The 15,846-nt window shown below is 46.6% G+C and overlaps 2 protein-coding genes across 4 annotated transcripts in view; one reads left to right on the top strand and one right to left on the bottom strand.

Moving 5' to 3' along the window:
- Positions 1–10,413, top strand: part of COL17A1 (collagen type XVII alpha 1 chain) — a 53,286-nt gene extending 42,873 nt beyond the window's left edge. For both annotated transcript variants that reach the window (XM_049855048.1, XM_049855047.1), the window contains 17 exons: positions 752–820; positions 1,202–1,228; positions 1,620–1,652; positions 1,748–1,813; positions 2,148–2,198; positions 2,725–2,850; positions 3,439–3,576; positions 4,070–4,138; positions 4,476–4,616; positions 5,114–5,203; positions 5,301–5,411; positions 5,955–6,101; positions 6,422–6,787; positions 7,363–7,500; positions 7,746–7,808; positions 7,944–8,024; positions 8,570–10,413. In XM_049855048.1, coding sequence (XP_049711005.1) covers positions 752–820; positions 1,202–1,228; positions 1,620–1,652; positions 1,748–1,813; positions 2,148–2,198; positions 2,725–2,850; positions 3,439–3,576; positions 4,070–4,138; positions 4,476–4,616; positions 5,114–5,203; positions 5,301–5,411; positions 5,955–6,101; positions 6,422–6,787; positions 7,363–7,500; positions 7,746–7,808; positions 7,944–8,024; positions 8,570–8,622 — 1,769 coding nt within the window. In that variant the 3' untranslated portion in view covers positions 8,623–10,413. The remainder of the gene's footprint in view (positions 1–751; positions 821–1,201; positions 1,229–1,619; positions 1,653–1,747; positions 1,814–2,147; positions 2,199–2,724; positions 2,851–3,438; positions 3,577–4,069; positions 4,139–4,475; positions 4,617–5,113; positions 5,204–5,300; positions 5,412–5,954; positions 6,102–6,421; positions 6,788–7,362; positions 7,501–7,745; positions 7,809–7,943; positions 8,025–8,569) is intronic.
- Positions 10,414–13,614: 3,201 nt separating this feature from the next.
- SLK (STE20 like kinase) overlaps positions 13,615–15,846 on the bottom strand; it is a 49,168-nt gene continuing 46,936 nt past the window's right edge. The window contains exon 19 of one of the 2 annotated variants that reach the window (XM_049855049.1): positions 13,615–15,541. In XM_049855049.1, coding sequence (XP_049711006.1) covers positions 15,395–15,541 — 147 coding nt within the window. In that variant the 3' untranslated portion in view covers positions 13,615–15,394. The remainder of the gene's footprint in view (positions 15,542–15,846) is intronic. The other variant, XM_049855050.1, reaches the window with a different exon arrangement.

The following is a 15,846-nucleotide window of genomic DNA, read 5'->3' as shown; positions in this document are numbered from 1 at the left end:
CAAGTTGAGTCACACCTGTTCTACACCTCAGCCCCAGTCCTGGTACATATTGTGGTCACAGGTTATGGGCTTCCTACCCTACTCACCAGGCTTTCTCCTTCTGACCTTCACACCAAGAGTGTGTTTATATAAACACTCTGCTACCTGCGGCATATGAGGAGAATGAAAGATGCCCGCCTAGCCACCCTGGTAACCCGGCCTGAGGGAGGGACTCAGTTCTGCCATCAGGAAGGCTTTGGACTGACTGGGGAGACATGGTTCCTATCCTCAAAGAACCTGGGGTCTGATAAAATAGGCAGGATACATGCACATGAAATGAGATAAAGGCCGACAGTACAATGTAGAAACATATAGAAATGACTTTAGAGCAAACAAATATTAGCCCAGAGCTTGTCCCTAGTGAAAAATCCGTCCATCCATCTATCCTTCCATTTATTTTTCATTTGTTCATTTTTCTATCCAACCATCTAATTATTCAGCCATTCATTCAATCATCTATCCATGCATCCTTCCATCTTTCCTTCTATTTGTTTCATTCATTCATTTTCTATTCAACCACCCAACCACTTAAACACCCATCCATCCATCCACTTAGTTGACCATTCATCCAACCATCTATCCATGCATCCATCCTCCATCTATCCATTTGGTAAGTGGTTATTGAGCATCTACAGTATTCCAGGCTGTGCTAAGTACTGCCCTCTCACAAGTGTTACTTGGTTCTTACTCAAACTATTTCTTTCCTTTACAGAAACCTTATTCTCTGGGCCCCCAGGCCCACCTGGCCCCCCAGGCCCCCCAGGCCCCAAGGGAGACCATGGTAAGAATAGCGACTGAGGGAGCACTGGAGCCTATATGTGCCCCTGCATACCCAACTGTTGACTGGGAGAGTTTGGGTGAGGCTCAGTGTGCTGGGGCATTTCTTCATCCCTTTCCCATATCCCATTAGGAGCTTAGCATCCAGGAGTGCAGGGAATTTGGAGGAGTAGGTTAAGTGGAGTAAGGGAGAAGAGTGGCATATAGGCAGAAGTGCTACAGAAAATTCCCACTCCTACCTTGGCCTGGCGGAAAGACAGACACGAAGGGCCCCAGACTCTGTGTCTTCTCCATCACTGAAGCCTCCATTCCCTCACCCATGGATCCCTTGAAGCCCTAGCACCTGGTTGGTACAGGTTCACAGCTCTCTGCCTCCTTCCCACAGGGCCCCCAGGTCCCCGAGGACACCAAGGTACAGTAGAGCTGGCATCAAACAAACCTTGGGGTGGAGGTGGGGTGGTGAAAGATGACCTCGTAAGAGCCTTGAGCTTCTTGGAAATGAGTTTGGTCCCAAAGAGCCCAAGTAGACAAGAGAGTGTGTCTCTGAATGGCCGAGTGTTTCTGTGTGTGTGTAATGCAAGTATGTGCATCTGCTTTTCTACAATGGGTGTATATGTGTGTGTGTGAGTGTGCACAGGCACGTGTGTGCACAGCAACAGCTCTAGGTACTGCCCAAAGGGCGACACAGCCCCAGTAATCACAGGTCTTGGGGATCCTCTGGAAGAGAGGTGGTGTCCAGGGGTGGGGCACGGGTAGGGGGAGGGAAGCGTGACTAACTGTCTCACTCTCATGTTGCTCCTCAGGCGAGCAAGGCCCCCCAGGGTTCTCAATATCAGGTAAGTACTGGCTCCCCCAGCCCTCGCACCCCTTCGCTGCTCTAGCCAGAGCCTCCCTGCCCTGGCTGACTGCACTGTCTTGTGTTGGCTTCCAGATTCCGGTTCTCTTGGATTCAACCTGCAGGGACCCCCAGGCCCTCAGGGGCCCAAGGGTGACAAAGGTCAGTGAGGGAGGAGCCAAGAAGGGGGTGGGAGGGGGAACAAGGCTGGCTCCTAGAGCCCAAATCTGAATAGAGGGCAGGCAAGCAGGCAGCAACGACTCTCCCTGCTAAAGGTTTGGGAGAAAGAGGAGGCTGAAGGGAGGCTGGAATGAGAAAGGGATGAGAAGTTGGAGACAGTCTTTGCCCAAAGGCAGCTTGTGATGTTACTGGAGAAAAGAGACTAGGAGCCGTGGGATAATTGTTGAGCCACAAGAAAATAAGTGTGGTTAGGATCAACCAGGTAAGACTTCCTGGAAGAGGTGATGCAAACAGGGCTTCTCGTTTTGGATTCCAGGTGATCCTGGTGTTCCAGGGGCTCCTGGCATTCCTGGCGGTCCCTCTCAAGGTAAGAACCTAAGGTGACCAAAGTTCCTCTCTCCTTCTTCAAGTGAGGCTAGTCATTCCAAGGAGGGTATTCTTTCATTCATTCCATGATTCAGTATTGATTAGGTACTTTTCTCCACGTGCTAAGATCTAGGGGATGCCTTTAAGGAGGTCAGTGGGGGTGGGAGGGGTGAACCCATGCATGTATGGGATAGCAATACCAGGTAACAGATGGTGGAGAACAGGAGATCAGATCCTGGGTGCTTTAGGTGTTTGGAGAAGAGGGAGGCTGTGTGGGGTGGTAAGCAAGTTGCTGAAGGACAGGGACAGTTTGGCCTTGGAGAGTCCTCCCATCCCTGTGCCCCTCAGACAGTGACTACCATAGGCACTGCTTTCCTCTTCGGGGTCCTCTTTTTGCCACTGTCTCATTTCCCCCACGGAGTAAGGACAAGGCCCTCGCTCCTCAGACTGTGGAGGCAATGCCTGGGCACTTTTTTGTCTGACCCCTGGGCTGAGAAATCAGCTCAGAAATTTTCTCTTTCCTGCAGGGGGATCGTCCGGTGCCACGTACATACCAGGCCCACCAGGCCCGCCGGGGCCTCCTGGGCCACCAGGCTCCATCATCAGCACCTCTGGCCACGAGATTCGCCAGTACATCTCCGAGTACATGCAGAGTGAGTGCCGACACTCATGGTCCTGGGGTCAGAGTGAGGCAGCGAGTGTGTGCTGGGGGAGCTGGGGGCAATCTCTACAGCAAGGCCCCTGTCCTTGAACCCAGGAGCAAGGCCCAGGTCCATGAGCTCCCCTGGGTGCATGTTCACACGAAGGACCCGCCTTCTTAGACCTGCCCACACACATATCCTTACCCTTACCCCACATAGAGGTTCACACACTCACATGTTTGTCCGCCTGCAACACATGCTGGACACACACCTTTCACGCCCTAACCTCACCCCTGTGTCCCTGTGGACATGATGTATGATCCTTACAAATGTGGGCCCTAGGGGTGTGTCAAATGGGTGACGTCCGGCTGACTGCAGTCTTGTGGGCCGAAGCCCCTCAGGTACTGCCAGACCCAGCAGCGGTCTCTGCCTCAGTTTCTCCACCTATAACAAGGGGAGTCTGGGCTCCCTGCTGGCTGGCCCTGCCTTGGGCCTGTGTCGGGGATGGGGTAGGTATGTCATCCTGTGCTTCAGGGCAACTCCACAGGAAGGACACGCCGTCTCAGGGACAGGAATGATTTTGCTTTCTTTTGGTGGCAGGTGACAGTATTAGGTCTTACCTATCTGGAGTTCAGGGTCCCCCAGGCCCACCTGGTCCCCCAGGGCCTGTCACCACCATCACAGGAGAGACCTTTGACTACTCAGAGCTGGCGAGCAGTGTCGTGAGCTACTTACAGAGTAAGCCTGTCCCCATACCCAAATGTGAACACCCCTCCTGAGGCCCCACTTTTGTCCACAGTCTCAGCTCTTCCTGAAGGTGGCTGTAAATTCTGGATGCAGGGCACTCAGGCCCTGGGCCACGTCTTCACAAAACGGTTGTTCAGATCAGGAATCAGGGCCACACTGAGGCACTGGCCAGTAAGCCTTCTCATATCTGCTTAGCATAATCCTACTTAGAGGCCCTCCTTCTCTGTTCTAGAAAGCAGATCCATCAGGCTGGCAGTATCTGGGAGGAGTTGGGCTAACATATTTGTGAAGAGAAGTGCATTTCCTAACAAAAAGCAAAACAAACTTTTGACTGTTTCCTGCTCTCATAGCCACCTCCTTATGCCCCCATTCATTCATTCTCCCAAATGGAAACCACCACTTGGCCAGGCCTTTCAGACTCCGGAACACCGAGGTGTTTCTGCAGACCAGACAAGCAGATAACCTGATGTTTTCTTCCCAACAGCCTCAGGGTACAGCATTGGTACAGCCTCCGCCTCCATCTCCTCTGAAGACATCCTGGCTGTGCTACAGCGTGAGTCTGCCGGGTCGGCCAGAGGGTGGGACCTCTTTGCCCTCTCCTGGCATCGCTTGTCAGGAACACCTTGTCCGGGTCTGAGCCTGGTGAGGGCTGCCAGTGGGAGGCGGTCTCTCGGGCCTGGAAGCCACCCTCTTGCAAACTGACTGGACGGGGGCAGCAGCTCCTCCCACCACCACCAGTGCCAGGCAACCCAACAGGTACCCCTGCAGGTACCTGGAAGCCTGCTGATTGCTTGCTGACCAGAACTCAAGAATGTCACTCCAGAGCCAGCGGCACGGCCGGCCACGCTATGGCCTGAGAGGGTCCATGCTAACGGGCCTCTCTTCTCCAGGGGATGATGTACGTCAGTATCTACAGCAGTACCTGATGGGCCCTCGGGGGCCACCAGGGCCACCAGGGGCCAGTGGAGATGTGTCCCTCCTGTCTCTGGACTACGCAGAGCTGAGTAGCCGCATTCTCAGCTACATGTCAAGTGAGTGTCACAGGCAAGGGTGGCCTGGGCTGGGGACTTAGGTCCTGAACTCCCCTGAAATGGCCCCAGTGACTCCCTTCTACCAGGCTACACCAGCCCTGCAGGGATGGTTAGTATTCAGAGCAATTCAAACCTGTAACCCCAGAGCAGGTCAAAGAACATGAAGAGGGATGCCAAAATGAGTGTCCTGAGCAGCGTCCCATATATGCAGTGTTGGCACACAACTTACACTCACACACTCCTAGGCACAGAAGGATGTGGGCAGTTCTCCACCTGTTCTCTTCTTAAAACTGGAAAGCCCTGGCCTTGGCGTCCTTCCACAGAACTCTCCGTCTCTCACCCTTCTCTTCCTGTCTCTTCCTGTCAACCCTCTCTTCCCTTTCTCAGCTCCCACTGCTGTCCGAACTGCTTTGGTGTCTGCCCTCCTCTCTGTGTCCCCACCCGCCTTTCCATCCTGCCTGACCAGAATCATCACCACTTGGGATTTTATTCTCCAGGTTCTGGGATCAGCATTGGGCTTCCTGGCCCCCCGGGCCCCCCTGGCTTGCCGGGAACATCCTATGAGGAGCTGTTCTCCTTGCTGCGAGGTAAGGCTGAGCAGGGGACATCTGTCCACATGGTTCAGGATGGAAGGTGGCACTCCTGGGCCTAAGCCATGACTCCTTGTTTTTCTTGGTGTCTCAGGATCTGAATTTGGAGGCATTGTTGGACCCCCAGGCCCCCCAGGGCCACCAGGGATCCCAGGCAACGTGTGGTCCAGCATCAGCATGGAGGACCTCTCATCTTACTTGCAGAGTAAGGCGTGGGGGAGCAGGGCAGAGGGCAGAGAACCACAGGCTAGCCCCGGGGCTCTCATAGGTTTCAGCAAGGGTGGAATCTCCTTCACCAAGTTCCCTGGAGTGCCTACAGGGCGGGCACTCGGGGCCTTCGGGAGACACACATGGCTCTTGCTTTTGAGGTGCTTCCAGCCTTGGCAGGGGGAGAAGCGGGGAGACCATGCTCCCAAGTGCAGCACGGAGAAAGCTCATGAGCCAGCGTGTGACCAGGGGCCATGGGGGAGGGGGAGCTCTGGCTCCCAGTGGCTGGAGGCTTTGGGTGGAGGGGATATGATCTGGGCTGAATGAGGCTCAGAACTGGGAGTGGGATGGCCAGCCAGGAGTAGTCTCTCCCCAGTGGTGTTAGGGAAATGGGCTTGGCCAGGGCCTCCCAGGCTCCTGTGGCCCCCTTCTCCGCTCACCTAGGAGGCCCAGCCTTGTCCCCTCCGTTCCGAGGGGGGCCCAAACTGGGCATTCGGCTTTCTCACCAGAGTGAGGCCTCTCTCTCTTCTCTCCTTTTCAGCGGCCGGCTTCACATCCATCCCAGGCCCTCCAGGCCCTCCTGGTCCCCCAGGTCCTCGAGGGCCCCCGGGTGTCTCAGAAGCTCTGGCGACCTATGCAACTGAAAACACTGACAGCTTCCGGAGTGAACTGATTAGCTACCTCACAAGTGGGTGCCCCTGGCATTGGTGTCCCCTCCATGCCCCCACCCCAGACGTTGCTTTTCCCTGTAAGGGGGTCAGCAAGGTGTGTGAAAGAACTTGAGACCCCAAATACATGTGAGCCACTAGGAGGGCTCGGCCCAGCGTCTCTCCACGCCAGCCTTCTTCTGCCAGGGTACATGGACCCAGGTCTCCTGCTAGGGTACATGGACCCAGAAGTTCACATTCATTGCTAAGGGGCTTAGAGACCCTGGGAGAGACCCCGTAAGTCCCACTTCTTTCTCTCCACCAACATCTGAGTCCCATTAATGCAGCTTCCTACCCTCAGGTCCTGACGTGCGGAGCTTCATTGTCGGCCCCCCAGGCCCTCCAGGACCTCAGGGACCACCTGGAGACAGCCGCCTCCTGTCAGGGGAAAGCTCCTACAGTGGGGGTAGCAGCTCCTCCTCAGGAAGTTCATCATTCCGACCGGGTACCTCCCACAGCTCTTCAGCTGCCATAGGAGGAGCCAGCAGGGGCTCCCTGGGCGAAGGAGACGGAGGCCCCTATGGCACTGACTTCGGCCTGGGCGGAGGCTATGGGGCAGCAGCAGAAGGTGGCATGTATGGTGCTGATGGTGGATCATTCGGGGCTGGCTTTGCCGGAGGCCTGGATTATAATGAGCTGGCTGTTCGGGTGTCGGAGAGCCTGCAGCGTAAGTGGGGGGACTCAGGCCTCAGCGAAGCATGTGAGCCCCTAAATATCTGGGTTCCAGAGACTCACCATCTCGTTTCTGAGCTCCCAGGCTGTGAAGACATCAGTGCTGGAACCAGATAGGCAGGGGCTGAAAACAGGTGGCCCCAAACTAATTCTTCTCAGCCAGCTCACGGGGGTCCACGTAATGGGGCCTAAGCTGCAGGGAACAGAGCAAGTTAGCTTCTTTGCACTAAGTTCTGGGTCAGAAGAGTGATTATGACCATGATGGTTTTCTGGCGGGGCTGGGGGAAGGTTGTTGGTTAAGAACTCCTTTCTCCCTGTAGCCTATCAACACAGTTAATACAGCCCAAGAGCCTTTGGTGAATGCCCACTGCAAACACAGACCTGTGCCAAACACACAGGGAGTACAAAGGAAGCGGGCAGGGCTTTGCCCTTGCTGCAGCTTGATCTAGGGTAACTGCCTGGGGAGTGAGACGGCCAGTGGGCACTGCACTCCCGCTGTGTAGTGGGTATGGATTGAGCCCTGCAGAGCTCAGGCCCTACTTCCTGTGCCCACACTCTGGTGCTTGACAGGTCAGGGTCTGCTTCAAGGGATGGCCTACACTGTGCAGGGCCCACCAGGCCGGCCAGGCCCTCAGGGGCCCCCCGGAATCAGCAAGGTCTTCTCTGCCTACAGCAATGTGACTGCGGACCTCATGGACTTCTTCCGAAGTAAGGGCACCCCCCCACCTGCCATTGCTTTCCTAACACCCAACTGCCGCCTGTGTGGGGCCTACTCCATAGAAACGATCTCTTGAAAAGCCTCCAATTAACTTGAGATAATGAAAATCTGATAAATTCTAAACTTTATTTTCCTCTTACCACTCCAAACTCTACCACCACCTACCCATGTTACTTTGATCACTTTACCTCCCAAACTTTGGGATCTAAAGCCAGCTTTTTTCCACCCCTTGCAGTTTATGGCACCATTCCAGGACCCCCTGGACAGAAGGGAGAGGTGGGCACCCCAGGACCCAAAGGTAAGTGGTTGCAGGGAAGTAACCACCAGGATCTTAACTAGCAAGCTCCCTTGCCAGTGCTAAACTGGGTATCTCTGCCACTCCTTTGGGCCTCACATTTGTACATTTAGTCACCATCTCTGTCTGTCCTTCTAGGTGAGATGGGCCCTGCGGGACCACCAGGACGGCCTGGCCCACCCGGCCCTCATGGGCACAAGGGAGAAAAAGGAGACAAAGGTAAGCCTTGGCTGCCACAGGAGCCCTGGTGGCATAGTGGCTGAGCTCTCGTCTGCTAAGCCAAAGATCAGTGGTTAGAACCCACCAGCTGCTCCATGGGAGAAAGAAGCAGCAGTCTGCTTCCTTAAAAACTTACAGCCTTAGAAACCCTATAGGGTCACTATGAGTTGCAGTGGGTTTGGTTTGGTTTTTCGCTTTGGCTGCCAGTTTCCAGAGTGCTGAGAAGCTGGTGCTCCACAGAAGCAGGTGATTTCTTCCAGGGCAAGCCTGAAAAAGGAAGGCAAATGCCAATTACTAAAGGCAGATGCTGCCATGAACATAATTTGCAGAACAATCAAATTAACAGCTGGGGAGAAGGAAAGAGAGTGCCTGTGCAGGGAGGAAAGGGGACCAATCTGATAACAAAAGAGAGTTAATGACTTAAATTCACTGATTAAAAGATATACCCTTTCAAGTCATCTTTGCAGTTGACATAGTTGCCATAATTGCCTGAGTAAATTTTTTAAAACAAAGATTTTTTTAACTTCCTACTCCTCCTCTTTCAGGTGACCACGTCCACGCTGGGCGGAGAAGGCGAAGTATTGCCACCAAGCCATGAGCCACCTTTGTGGAACAGCCCCCCCTGGACCAGTTCTTGCAATGGCTCATGGTGCTTCTGTTGAATTCCCTCCAGAGAGTGAGAGCTGGAGTCTGTCAACTTCCTACCGAGACAACATAGCCAAATAGGCAACTAGCGACACTTGTTTTAGCCTGGAACAATATACACATATATAAATCAGTCAAAGATAGACAATTTCAAACAGTTTCACTGCGTGGACTTTAAGAGTAGGTGCAGTGTTTTAGAATGAGACTGACTTCTCTGCTATCTAGATCTCAGCTCCTTGGGTTTCTTAACACTTGGCTCAAGCCCCAGCCTAGGAAAGCCATTTATATAAAGTTGGCTCAGGAGTCATTACACTTTGTCTAAAAATGAGCCCAGAAACTGGCAGTGGGGGAGGAGGGTGCTTTCCTTGAGTTGATACTTGATAGGGGTGGGTCTGCTTAATGTTTCAAGGCCGTGCTCATAGGGCCTTCCTCTCCCATTCACTGTGTATTCTCCAGTCACAGAAAATAGTTGGCTAAGAAGTCACTCTTGGAATTGAAAAAGTTAAGAAATTCACTTCCCCTGTAGGAGGTGACAGGGTTTCTTATTACTTCTCTCTACATATTCCCACTTGCTTAGAAATTTACGTTTGTAGCTATGCTCTGTATCTATCGGTCCATGCTTGAGTTTATAGATTTGTTATATTGAGCTAGACTGCATGCAGCAAATAGAAGGGCCATGGGCAAGGGAGACTTGGAAGGAAGAGGGGAAAATAGAATGAATACCTGATGCCAGGAAGGATGGCTTCAGCTGGAGATGTCACCCTCTGTCTGCACGTAGGAAATGGCATGGGAGGCTGGGGACAGTTGGTTTTTAAGCACTTTTCAATGTTTAAAAACATTTGTATCTGATCTATAAGATGAAAAGTCATTTCAAGTGTAAAATTTCCTATTAAAAATTTTTTCTCTTTTTTAATATCATGTTTAATGTGATCCACCTGACCAAAGTTGAAATATATATAACATATATATATATATTTTTTTTTGGTTTGGTTTGGTTATATATGTTAATTGGGGCTGACTGCAACATTTTTTATCACAAACACAAGAAAGCAGAAATTGCTGTATTTTGGAACAGTCTCTGGCATTTTGTTTAATCAGACCTTTTTCTGCAAGGGCTAACTCAATCTGGGCATTTTACAAAGCATCTGAAGGTTTCCCCTAAGCGTGTTACTTGAAATAAACATATACACAACAAAAGAGCAATTTATTTACAATTACTGTAGTGATTTATTCTAGGACAAAGCAATTATAATTGTAAGGCAAGTAATAAAAAATGGAATATCAAAACTCCTATTAAGGAGAAATGGCACAGAGAAACACATAGCACAATCAGACACTCAAATCCAGAAGAGGCAATACTTGGTCCATTTGTAAAATTGTTATAATCTGTGACTCTCAATTTCTGAGCAGTTAAAAATGGGGTTAAAGTACATCTACTTCTACACCTCTTAAGAGACTGAATTGTTTTTCTTATTTTCTCACGTATTATCCTGGAAAACACACACCAGACACTTTACATGGCCTATTTGCTTCCTTTACTAAATACCCATGTGGCTATTAAGCTATGAACCAATCTGGAATTTTTTTAAATGAGCTCATGAATTTTGCAGAATTTCAGAAAACTTAAGCTTTACTACAAATGAACAACTTCAGCTTTACTGTCTAATGAAAACTTACCCTTGTATATAATGAATGCGCCATGCCTTTTTATGATTTGTTTTTTCAAATAAAAGTCATCAGTTTTACCCAAAGTTGGAATCTGTTTACTTTGGTAATGGGCTCACATATCTGCTTTAATAACGATTCTTATCTGCATTAATCAGATTTATGAGTTCTTCCCTAGTTACTGGGTTTACCTTACTAGGATATCCGAAAGTCTCCACCTGGTTTTATGCCCGAGTGAAATAGCGCAGAAGTCCAAACCTGCTACCTTCTCTGGACAGAACCCAGAAAAAGGACAAGGGCTGGTATGTCCTCAGTGGGACAGTAATGATCTGAGTCTTTGTTCCAGTAAAAAAAAAAAAAAAAAAGCCACAAAAGAAGTCAATAGCTTGCAAGGCTCCTGGAAAACAGCGTGCCATGTCTCCCTTCAGCAGAGCTGAACACTTGCCAGATGATGCAGCCTAGTGTCTACTGAATCTTGCATGAGCGTATCAATGACAAAACGAGGTTACTTTAGCAGAAGTGAGGTCAAAAGGTTTGTGAACTGCTTGGTGAGAAAAACAATCCATCCCAAGGGAAAAACAGGAAATAAAGTATGTACATCAAATTGTCACGGCTCTAGACTTTTTGGAGCCACGGAGGGTGGATGAACCCCTGAAACTACTGGCCTGAGGTAATCTTTAAACCTTAAACCAAATATATCCCCTGAAGTCATCTTAAAACTGAACAACCATTTAGCTTAACTAGTGAAAAATGTCTGCCTTGAGCATTATGCTCTTCTAAGAACTATCTCTATAGGATCAAATTGACAACAGTAACTCAATAAACAGGAACCTTACTGGGCAGTGAATTTATGTTAATGAGGGAGGAACAACTCAGAAAAGGAGGGTGAGAATGGCTGCATAACTCGAAGAATGTAATCAGTGTCACTAAATTCTACATGTAGAAACTGCCAAACTGGTGTGTTTTGCTGTGCGTAGTTGCAAAAACAAAATAATTTAGGGAAAAAAAGGTATGTACATATTTATGTTGATGGAAATGTTTTAAACACCTCCCAAAGAAGGGGTTTGCATGCTGAAAGACACCCCCCTTTACTAGAAAACATCTGTGTGTGTGTGTGTGTGTGTGTGTGTATGTGTGGTGTTGACAACAGGAGGCTACGAATACTAGTAAGTTTGGTAGGATTGAAAGATCTGAGGGACTGCACTCAACTACTAGCCAAAAACTTGGTGGTTTGAACCCAAACAGAGGTGCCTCGGAAGACACGCCTGGTGACGTTTCCAAAAGGTCACAGCCTTAAAAGCCCTATGGAGCAGTTCTACTCTGCACACATGGGGTGGCCATGAGTCGGAATCGACTCCACAGCTACTAACAACAACAGGATCAAAAAAGCTGCCAAGTATTCTCACGAAGCACAACCTCATTTCAAAGATTCACAATAAAAGACCGCTTCCCGAAACAGATTAAGAGATAACTTTATTTTTCATTTGTCAATCCCATGATTGAAAAGACATGTTTGCTCCCAAAGAGACAAGAGGCACAATATGAAACAAAATTCTGAAAATTTAGCTTGTGAAGTTATTACACTGCAAATCAGAGGAGGATCACAAAAAGCTGCAGCCAGTGTTCAGAACTGGTGTAACACTCGACCTCAAGCTTAGGAGCAGAAATTTTCAAGCTGTATCAAAAACACGTCAGCCACAGAAGAGCAACAATACAGGCATTACTGTTGTGCCTTCAACTTATGAAAAGCATTTAAAATATCATCGCATTTCATTTCAAAGATCATTTTCCAGAAAAGAACTGATTTATTTACTCAAAAGGCTATTAGAAGGAACTTAGTCTCCTCTCCCACCTCAGTTCCAGGTTTTTCTTTAATCAACAAGATCTCTAGGTAATAATTGGACAGAATTTGGCTTCTCAGAAGAGCCTTTGTCGTTTAAGCACAGTGTGGAATGGGGAAAAAAGTGTGTAGTTCTAAGGAAACTAAAAGAGTACAAAAGACAGTAACTTCTGAAACTCGCTGATGCTCAAGGAATCAGAGACCCTCTGTTAAAGTGGGTCCCCTTGCCTGAGAGCTTTGTGCTTGAGGAAACACTACTTAGAGGTAGCTCTGGTTCTGGTTTATACTGAATTATAATTTGCTTTATCCTGTTACAGGAAGGTTCTAATATTATCAGCAAAGGTAAGCACTCTAAATTTCCTCCTTACCCATCCTACAGGTTCTCCATAGAAAAGGGTAAGAAGCAGCTTAATTGTGACTCTATATGAGAATAGCAGCTAATTCGGCAATTCACACCCAACTCTAGACTGACAGGACAGGAGAGGCACGCTGGTGCGAGGAGCTCTAGGAGCTAGACCTGCGAAGTGTAGAGGTCCGCTGTGTTCACTGCACTCGGGGCAGGAGAGACACTGAGTCATTAGGGTACACACACACGGAGAATTTCTTTTTAGAAATTTCATAGCACATGCTGCCACAGCAACAAAAACCAAATCAGGAATGAATTGATCTATGTTCTTAGATTTCAAAGAAGCCTGTGACTCTCCCCCACTCCCACCTATACTTGTGCAAGAAAGATGGCTAGTATCTACCTGAAGAGCAGGCAGAGCAAGGGGTCGGCAGGTATGGGGACGAACAGCATATTCTATAACAAAACGCTTCTTGAAAAGATTTCCGTAACTTTAAGTATTAAAGTGAGGGTCTCGCCTCTACATGTGAGTCATTTTACAGGCCCTCACCCACATGAGTACGCCACACCGGGAAGGGAATTCCTATGTGAACACTGAATCCAAAGGGCAGTTCTAAGGGAGACTCAAGAGTTGTTAATAAACTTCCCCAGAGTGTCAACCGTGCCACTCTGAGCCTTTCTACTTGATTCAATAATCTGAATGCCAAGTTGAGAAGAATAGAGAGATTTAAATATTCAGACCAAATTATTTACCACAAGCTATTTAGCACACAGGATATCACCTAAATGATCCGGAAAAAATGTCTAAAACCAGGAAAAAACATCTACTGCCCGAAATATATTTAATTTTTAAAAAGTCAATAACTGAAATTTTCAAAGGAGAAAGCAGTATAAGAATCTTCCTCCCCTCTCTCTAATCAAATAAATCATTAAATATACTGGGCAACATTATACCATCATTTTTATCATAACAATATAAACAATTTCCATCATCATCCTGAATATTACTTTATAAAGATATATATTTAAAAGGCTTTCAAAAAACATTTTTTCAACCCAGCATTAGAGAATAAAGCATTAAGAGTTTTGTATACAGTAACACACTTGTGTCATAAGTGCATGAATTTACAACCATACATTTTATATATATATATATATATATACATATATGTGTGTGTATACATATGTAGGTATGTATATATGTATATACGAAAAACAAACTTGGCCAGAAATTAAGGCTAGCTACAAGCTGTCCAAGTAAATTATGCTTATCAAAAACTATTACAAAACTAAAATCACACGTGCATTTTCAAGTCATCTAAACCACTGACGAAATAAGCTTCAGCATTCAAAGTTTTAAAATTAACTGCAAGAAAGTGCTATAGACATTTACATTTTCTTAATACAAATCACTGTTCCCACAAAGTTACGTTTAAATTTTTGATCAGCCTCCAATGTAACATAACTAAAAACTGAAAGGTTTACAATGTAGCAAAGGACAGACAGCCTGTGTCATCTACAAATGTGTCACCTCACGTACCAAAGTACAGTTGGTGCTAATACTGTCTGAGCTGACACGTGGTTGAGATTCTAAGCCTCCAGAGGACAAAGAGTGAACATTTCATCAATAATTACACATATCAGCAACCCTAAGATAAACGTTTCCGACTTTTCCCACTCAAAGTAAATAATTTAAACTTGGAACAAAATAAAACCAAAATATAAGTGACCTCATTTCAAAACAACAAAAAATGACATTTCTAACATTTGTCTAAATATTTAAATACTTCCTTAAAAAGTATTCTCAATAAATGCTTCTTTTAAGATTAATTTCAGAACATACATTTATAAATACAAGCTCAGAGCCTCTAGGCCTCTGAAAAAGTTCTAAACAGACAGAATTGGCTATGATGGGGAGAAGTCATTTAACCAACTCATGTAATTTTAGGAAATAAACTGGGACAGCTAAATCACCTAAATGATCCAGAAAAAACATCACTTTTAATTTGCTGAGTTTTACATTTCCTACTTGGACATCTACAAGTTGCCCTTTTTTTTTACTACTCTTGTTCATATTTCCAAGCTTTGTACAACATATATTGTAGGGTGAAAATTTCTATCAAATGTAATAAGAGCAAGATTTTAAAAAACAGTAATGTTCGATGCTAAGGGTATTTTGTCCCTGTTGAACCAGAAAAGAAAATCCTACTTTAAACTTGATTGAAATTTAGTGTTTTAGGCATTATATTAACAAAACTAGCACCCTTAATTATTAGCTCACACCTATACAGGTAATTATTTTAGACAAATTAATGAAATAAATCTTCTCTTTTATAAGAGTTTGTTTCCATGTTTACAGATAAAATATATTTACTTACTGAGTCAATTGCATATTTTGAGCAACTCATAGCTTTCTCATGAGAACTGATTCACCAAAAGAAAATTATTCCAACTCTTGACCGCAGAGTTTCAGCTAGAGAATTTAGGCATCATGGAGACATTAGGTCGGGTAAAAAGATATTTATTGATACTAAGTGATGTAACAGTTGTTTTTTTGTTTTTTAATAATCTTAAACATTATTTCTCTAACAGTTTCTCAAGTAACAGTATCTAAAGAACAAAAATGTTTAGATTAATATACAAAATCACCTTAGGGAATTACTGCAAGATGCCACTTTGCCAACACGGCCCAGCATCTGTCTTAGTTCTTTTCCCCTTCATCTTTGCTTTAAAACAAACAAATGAAAAAACACCTAGAAGGTGAGGCAGGTGATTGTCTCCATGAACTATGTGACACAGACTGTGGCAGAAGATGAAGAGAATAGAATGACATATTTAAAAAAGCCAAACCCAATCAGAGAATGCTTCCCATTGTTACGATCCGGTGGAATGCAAGCTAGGAATAGGATAGAATTTGGAAATCCGGCTCTGTGTTGAAGGGTTAAGGCATTCAGACTCCCCGGTCATTTTAAAGAACACTTCCTGTTCCTGTAGTTTCCTGGCAAACTCTTCTTCCAGTGTCTTAAAAAGGAAGGGAAAAAGAAGTTATTATGTGCTGGTATTACAAATTGAATTTATCCTGACAGCCAAGACTAAACTACTTGCTCAAAACTTTGTATCACCCTAAGGAAGATAGGACTGATCAATAGTTAAGATCATAGGCTTTGCACAGCCCTAGCTTCAAGTCTCACCTCAGCCATAAGAATGAATAAACCAAAAAACCCATTATCATCAAATTAACTCATAGTGACCAAAGGAAAGAGTAAAAACTACTCCATAGGATTTCCAAGGCTGTACTCTTTACAGAAGCAGACTGTTACCTCTTT

The sequence above is a fragment of the Elephas maximus genome, chromosome 16, assembly GCF_024166365.1.
Source record: "Elephas maximus indicus isolate mEleMax1 chromosome 16, mEleMax1 primary haplotype, whole genome shotgun sequence".
NCBI lineage: Eukaryota > Metazoa > Chordata > Mammalia > Proboscidea > Elephantidae > Elephas > Elephas maximus.
The sequence above is the reverse complement of the archived record's forward strand: the minus strand, read 5'-3'. Positions and strand labels throughout refer to the sequence as shown.